At 51.6% G+C, this 7145-nt stretch overlaps 2 protein-coding genes across 2 annotated transcripts, besides 3 other annotated features; both read right to left on the bottom strand.

The window, feature by feature from the left end:
• Positions 1-808: 808 nt before the first annotated feature.
• Positions 809-826: a microsatellite.
• A 159-nt stretch (positions 827-985) lies between these two features.
• Positions 986-1040: a microsatellite.
• A 312-nt stretch (positions 1041-1352) lies between these two features.
• On the bottom strand, positions 1353-3275 carry Tco025E_06115 (uncharacterized protein; the record flags this gene model as incomplete). Its single annotated transcript, XM_029373004.1, has 1 exon — positions 1353-3275. One exon carries the CDS (start codon positions 3273-3275, stop codon positions 1353-1355), a length of 1923 nt encoding a protein of 640 aa, XP_029226875.1.
• A 221-nt stretch (positions 3276-3496) lies between these two features.
• Positions 3497-3540: a microsatellite.
• A 401-nt stretch (positions 3541-3941) lies between these two features.
• On the bottom strand, positions 3942-7145 carry Tco025E_06114 (uncharacterized protein; the record flags this gene model as incomplete). The annotated part of the gene is made up of 1 exon (XM_029373003.1): positions 3942-7145. A coding segment is annotated over one exon (3204 nt), but the record flags the coding sequence as incomplete, so codon positions are not given.

The raw sequence follows: 7145 nt of genomic DNA, 5'->3' as shown, positions 1-7145 counted from the left end.
CGCACTCCGGCCCCTCGGGGCGTAGCTTGGGCTGGATGCGCTGCGTCCAACAGAATCACCGCGCGTGGGTTCATGGGACCGCGCTTCTGTGTGTGCTCTGCCCAGCCCTCAAATGCAATGAATCCGGTGCCGACCACGGCCCGCGAGGGAGGGGGGCGCACCTGCCCCTCCACGAGTTTCCCATTATTTTATGGGCCTGTCTTTTGCTCCAGCTTCAAATGCCTCCACCGCGCGCTTTCAAGCCAACGAGAATGAATTCCTGCAGAAGACACCTGTCGCCGCCGCGACGCCGGGGAACGGGCCGGTGTACGCGGGCCCGGCGGCAGGGTGGTGCGGCGAAATGGATGACGGGCCAGGGGGTTGCATGGAACTGCTCGCACGCGACTCACCTCGATCATGAACTAGGGGGAATTCCGTCCGTGCGCGTGTGTCTTCCCAAAGTGAAACAGGTAGCAGAGCAACGGCACATATACAAAAGGAAAAGAAATGGCAAACAAGAGGGCCACAGTCAGATAACACCAGCGTCACAAGTAGGCAACCTATCAGAATGCGCCGCAAACTACATGAAGCGTTCTTAAATAGATACATAATAAGACACTGGCATTTTCCATCCATTTGCATCGAGGACCTTAAACCAGAAAAAAAAAAGGAAGAAATCTCCTGAATTGGTGGTAGTTGTCGCCGTCACCACCACAAACACAAAGGAGGCTCTGCCTCTATACCCACGGTTGCAAATGTCAAGTCTCCAAAATGGCAAACCAGCGCTGGAGGGAGAACCTTATACTCCACCTGCTCCCCACCCCACAGCATATATATATATATATATGCGATTGTGAAGACAAAAAAAAAAGTAAAACCGTATAAAACGAAAATAACGCAAAGAAGTGGTTTTTTCTTTTCTTCTACTGCAGATGAATCCGGCCTTTCATCATGGCAGTGGTTGAAGGTCTAACAATGACAGTATCTGTTCTCATAGAACCATACGTAAATATATATACATACATACATACAAATATATATATATATATATATTCATATATGCTTGTATACTCTGTAGGTGACGTATGTGCCTGCATATCTGTGCACATATGCATACCGCAGCGCCTCGTCTCAGCTCGCCCCTGTTTCTCTTCCAGTTGGACCAGCTTTTTCCTCACTTTTTTCGTCTCGTTGAACAGAGAAGCACGTATTTTTCCTCGCCGCCATTATTGCAATTGCACACACGCCTCGCCCCCCTCCTTTTTTTTCTTTCCCGGAGCAAAATGAATATCCATTTCCTCGTGAATTCACATTGAACCCTCATCATCAGCTCCGGTCATATATATTTTTGTGCCTCTCTTTCTTGCACTGCTTCACCGGGGACTGCTATCAGTCACGCGTTTTCCGCGGTTTGCTTGACCGCCTCGCGTTGCTGTCAGATACGGCAGACGCACCCTACGCATCATGCCTAAACTGCGAGAAACCAATGAGCTCATTCCCTGAGCTTGCAACACCTCGCCAGGCGAGGGCTTCAATGTCTGTGCAGGCTGCGATTCATCTACTAACGCAAGGGGCGCTAGGCGCCTCGTCAAACTTCGCTTCCACAATTCATTTTGATTACTGCCACCGACACCGACTCCGTTCAAAATATGATTGGGTGTGAATGAGGTACCGCATGCACTTCGGTTCTTTTGCAGCTGCGAACCGAGTGCTTCCCGTATGTGGTGGCTGAACGCAATGCCTTGCTGGCCTACCGCCTTCAGGTGCGTTGTGGTGGCCGCCAGTTGTATCAACTCCGCACCAGCTGCGTCGGTGAGGGGGTTATCAGAGAGATCCAGCAGCTCAAGGGATGGGTGACCTTCAAGCGCGGAGCACAGCTCGCGAACCCCGGCGTCATGAATGTCGTTGTGACTAAGGTCCAAGTAACGAAGGTGACTCAGTCTCGGTAGCAGAGCAACAAATGGTTTCATATCGGTGTCGCGTAAGCTCATGTTGACGAGAAACAGCGATGTTGCGTCACGCTCAGAGTCGATGTGTTGCAAGATGGCCAGCAATCGTTCATTGGGTTGGATATAGCGCTGCAAACAATTCAATACGTACGCGGAACGTAGTAAGGGTTGCACCTTTGTGGGGGAAACCAGTGCGTCGTAGCTCTGAATATGCGGCAAAAGATCGTTGTCAACGTTTTCTCTGAATTTTGAAAAGGCTTCATCCACTGTTTTTGAATCGGCATTATTATACTCCTTTAAAAAAACCACGCGCATCATTTCAATCAACATATTCATGCCATCATGGAGGTAAAGCTCATTGTAGAGTTCTTCCATGCAGTGATAGCGGGATCGGTTGCGGGGGCTGCTCTCCGCCCTTAACGCTTCCTCGCTCCCAGGCCTTGCAGACGAGTTGGCCTGAAACCTATTCCCTGTGCATTCTTCCGTTGGCAGGACATGGGGTGTTTGTACATCATAAATGTCTTCACTCGCGCATTTGGATGCGGAATTGTAAAGGGGCAGTGGCGAATACGGTTTCTCTTGGTCTGATCCCTCCGTCGGGGCGCTGATGGTCACACGTGACTCATGTTGTCTGCCCGAATTTCCTCTTCCACTGCTGTGCCGCTCAGACGACCTATTTTGTGTACTGGAATCGGTGTTGTAGGACTCGGTGCAAGTTAGCGCAACGGGTAAAGTGTACTCATGATTGGATGTTTCGCCTGCTTTGCCATGGTCCTTGTTCTCCACCTTCCCCGCTAGTCGCACTTCAGACCTCGGAATGACACCGTTTTCCACTAGAAGCTCTTTCGATTCATTTAGAAGTTGAGAGAAGATGGCATGGGCCCTATCCAGCGTGCCACCCGGCAGAAAATCTGTGTGACGCGCCAGCTGAATGTCCTCCCTCAGCATCTTCAAAAGCGGTTCCAAGATGGACTGGTATTGCATACACATCGTGCGGTAGTTGACACCGCCATTCAAGTAGTGGCATAGCTCAGACGCCGCGACATAAAGTTCACGCTCTTGCCAGTAGGTCGGTCCGCGCGGCCTGTTCGAGGCAGTCACGAGGGATAGATGGGTCGTGGGGACGGAGGGAACGCCGTTGGCGCTTGGACTGATCAAAGGGACCGACGATCTCCCCTCGAAAGCCGCGGAGCCAAGTGTGAGGGCGTTCCACAAGGTGGACTGGCTTTGCGAACTCTGCATCAAATGCCGCTGCAGGGCGTCGCACTTCGCGTTGATGTTCGCCACGAGTTGCTCCACCCTCTCCCCTTTGATGTCAGCGGGAACGCCATCTGTGTTCTCGGCCATGTTAACGGTAGACGACACCACACCGCAGCCCTCGCCGGCACAGAAAGAGCCACACAGGCACACACACACTAAATATATATATGTGGACTGCTGGGTGATTGCCGCAGAGGGACGATTTCTATTCCCGCGCAACTGCGCACTCCTGTGAGCAGGCGCAACGGTATTTTTTACTTCTCGTTTTTTATCTACACTGAGGAAAAAACCCACCCGCCCCCAGAGAGAACGAAAGCAAAAACAAAAACAAAAAAGGACAATAAAGAAACAATACATACCAACGAATTCAACATAAAACGAGAGTTCAACGCAAATGAAGTACCAGATCCAGACATCATTGGGTACACAACAGTGCATGTTTACTTTTCCAAGGGGCCCGCTTCACATTACAAATACATACATACAAAAGAGTAAGAAAGCACCAAGAATAAGAAGCAGCATACAAAAAGACATTTGGATTCAACTGCATTCAACGCCTCCTTTCTATATTTTTCTCATCACAAGTTTTTGTTTCATGTGTCGCACTTTTATATCAAGTAGCAGAAGTGCATGGATCTGTACATCGAACTCTTTTTTTTGTTGTTGCTCTTCGGTTATTCTTTTTTTTTTTTCATGGGTATTGTTGTTGCAATTCCTGTCCTTCCTTTACTCACAGGAGTTTGAAGAGCAACTTTATTCGTCACTCTTATCCTTCTCCCAGGGCGAAGCTTCACTCGTGACATCCTCTGAGGCCATGCTCATATCCGATGACACGGTTAGGGTAGGCACGAGTCTGGAGTTGCTGTCCTTTTCTTCACTCTCCACAGTGGAGCTTCCTGCAGAATATGCCTGCTCTGCCAGCCGCCGATTTTCCTCCGCGAGCGCGGCATTTGCCTGCTTCAACTCATTTTCTCGTATTTGCCACTCCTCCTGTTGCTTCTTCTCCCGCATTTGATAGCGTTGGATTTCCCTCCGGTAATTCTCCCGCTCAGACTCCGTCTTTTGACACTTCTTTACCACCTCATCGTAGCGTCGCTGAATCTCGTTTGCCACCCGTTGCATGACATCCGTCTTGTTCTTCTTTTCCATCGCCACGCGATCACGTCGACCACAGAGCACACATGCGTCTTCTGGGCATGCGGGCGGCTGCAGAGGTGGCTTTATGCTTTCCTTCACTAAACCACTATTTGCAAGGGCATTCACACGGAGTTTGATATGCCGCAAAGCCTCGGTGACATCGTGCACCATGTCACAAACGACCCTCGGCGTCATCTCATACTCACCGGGTGCAGTATACTCCAGTCGTAGAAACGCCGCAATGTCAAACTCGCGGCTGTACAACGCATTGATCTCTTCTGGCGTACAGTCGGTGACACCCATAGCCGTAAGATCTTTCCTGGTAATGAACTGGAGACGTTTCCCGCCATCGTCGCTTGTTCCTTTGCTGGGCTGCGTGCTTTCGGGCTCAGGGGTCAAGATTGGCACGGGTGAGACGGGCTCCGCTGGGGCTTGAGCTTCCCTGTTGTCGTTTTCCCCACCATCCTCGACATCCAACGCTGCAAAGCTCGCCGCAAGAGGTTTTCCTTGCATCCCATTCCAGCGTCCAAACACCTCAAAGACGCGCTGGCGGTGTTTCTTCTCCATTTCGTGGGCGCCTACGGCACGGGCAATTTCTGCCCACTTCTTCGTTGGCGCTCTTGACGACGGTCCAGGGGGAGGCAATACAAGACGATCATACAGTGGCTCGCATGTGTCGTCCACCACCCGCATTGCCTCTGAGAGTGCAGCAAGCAGTCGGTAGGACTCAGTGTATAACTCTTCTCGTGCCACTTGTTTCTCTTCCTGTTTAACGGCATTCATGTGGGTCGTGGGGGCGTCAAACACTTTGCTTGTCTCACTGGACCCCGCATTCTGAGACTCGTATAATTCCTCCAGCCCTTTCACTGCCATTTGCGTGTAGGTATCCCCCAATTCCATTAGCATATGCAAGTGCTCATCAACCGGGTGCTTTGAGAAATTCTTGTCCTTCAACTGTAGACGTTCAATGAGAGTGTCATACTTGGAGGCCTTGTACTCAAGCTCACCATTTGCACGGCGCAGCTTCGCTTCCTCTTGCCTCCCTTTTTTCACTTCATCTCGTAGCGTGATGACTTCCTCCACATCTTTTCGAGAAGCCACAATCAGCTCTTGGCGTGCTCTCGCCTCGCGACGAGCCTGGTCCTTGCAATAACCAACCAGCCAGAGACAACTTGAGGTGACATCCATGATAAGGAGGCGAAGGACGTCTAATAAGGCGCCACGCTCCACACATGTGCCAGCAATCTGTCGTATAATTTCAACTAGACCCATATCTGCTACTTTCATGACTTTTTCTACGGCCTCAACGTACATCCGATGGACAGAATCGGATTCTTGGATGGCCTGTGAATTAATAATCCGCTCGACATCGGAAACACTCCGGTATACAGAGAGTCCATCGTTTTCTGGCGCCTCTGGCAAGAGCAGCTGCGCAATCTCCTTGTTTGCCAATACAACGAGGGTGTCTGGGACCTCCTGAAACATGCGATCCAGGGCATCAGCGAGTAGGTACACTTGCGCACGACCAGTAGCCTTTGCAGCTGGAAACACAACCGAACTTTTCTTGGGTAAACTACTTACGGCATCCTCATCGATTTTGTGCCGCCTAGAGCCTGGAAAGGTAGGATTACTAACGCTCACCCACAGAGAACGTGGAATGACCGACGACTCCCACGAGGAAAGACGCTCAATAATGGCCCGACGTGAGACACTCATTTGCATGGTGCTGGCCCCAGGCCATGTTTGCTGCATCTTCTCATATTCTTTACTGACTGCAAGTACGGCATCTAGTGCCGAAAAAACGGGCGCGTAGGATGGATGCGGATGTGGGATGCCGTCTATTTTCTCTGATGGGACATTGCAGCCCACTACGGGTCGTCGCCTTGCTGAAGCGTAGGCGACGACTTGCTCAATGATACAGGCATCATCACCTACATTGGTAGAGCGTGTCAACGGCAGACTTAACGCGGTACCCACGCCCTCCGTGGAATTCGCTTCGGTGGGGGAAGTAGATAAAATAGACAATTCTCGTTGTATTACTTTATCCTCACTGCGTGGAGGAAGTGATGTGAGAAAAGGAGAAGAATGCTCGTACGTTGACCGCCATTTCTGTCGTTTTTTTCCGGAGTACAAGGAAGTAATAGGAAGTACCTTACGCGACGTCGGATACTCATCTTTCCGTGCTTCGTCAAACACTTTTGCTTGCAACATTTTCTCTACATAGGGCGGCTCTAAACGGGTGACCTGTGTGCGCAGCTCATCCAGCTTCGCATTGGGTGATGGTTCAATCTCTTCCTCGATCAGCCTGCTCTGGGTTCTTGCGGCCACCTTGAAGGCCAAAGCACGGCCTTTGTGCAAGAGCGTGTAGAGGGTTTGGGGGGTAATGCGGTCATCCAGGTTTATTGGCCTCTCCGCGTTCCCCTTTGCACGACCGGGCAACTCCGCCTCCATCTGGGTGGAGGGTTCCGCGATGAGTGGGAGGTTCCTGCAAAGCATTCCCACGGTCTCCTGGTGAACTGCCGCCGTTGAGGCCTCCACCTCATTCTGTGATTCCTTTCCCGCACTTGCGGTGGGGCGAGTCACGGCCAACGGCACCTTGGCGTACAACTGCTCCCTTGGCTGCGTCGTGTAGTGGAACCGCAGACGATTCATCAGCGGATCTTCTGGCACCCCGGGCGGAAGCCTGGCCGCGCGTTGGGTTTCCACCAGACTTGGGATGCTGGTGCTGCTCAGCGTCGTTTGCCGCGGCTGCGCTGCCCCCAGCGTGACGATGCCGACGGGCCCTCGGTCGGAGGACTTGGAGCTGTCCAATTCGGGTGG

The sequence above is a fragment of the Trypanosoma conorhini genome (genome assembly GCF_003719485.1).
Source record: "Trypanosoma conorhini strain 025E chromosome Unknown Tco_14.4_contig_00394, whole genome shotgun sequence".
In the NCBI taxonomy this organism is placed as follows: Eukaryota; Euglenozoa; class Kinetoplastea; order Trypanosomatida; family Trypanosomatidae; genus Trypanosoma; species Trypanosoma conorhini.
Note: the sequence above shows the minus strand (reverse complement) of the source record. Positions and strands in the feature narration are given on the sequence as shown.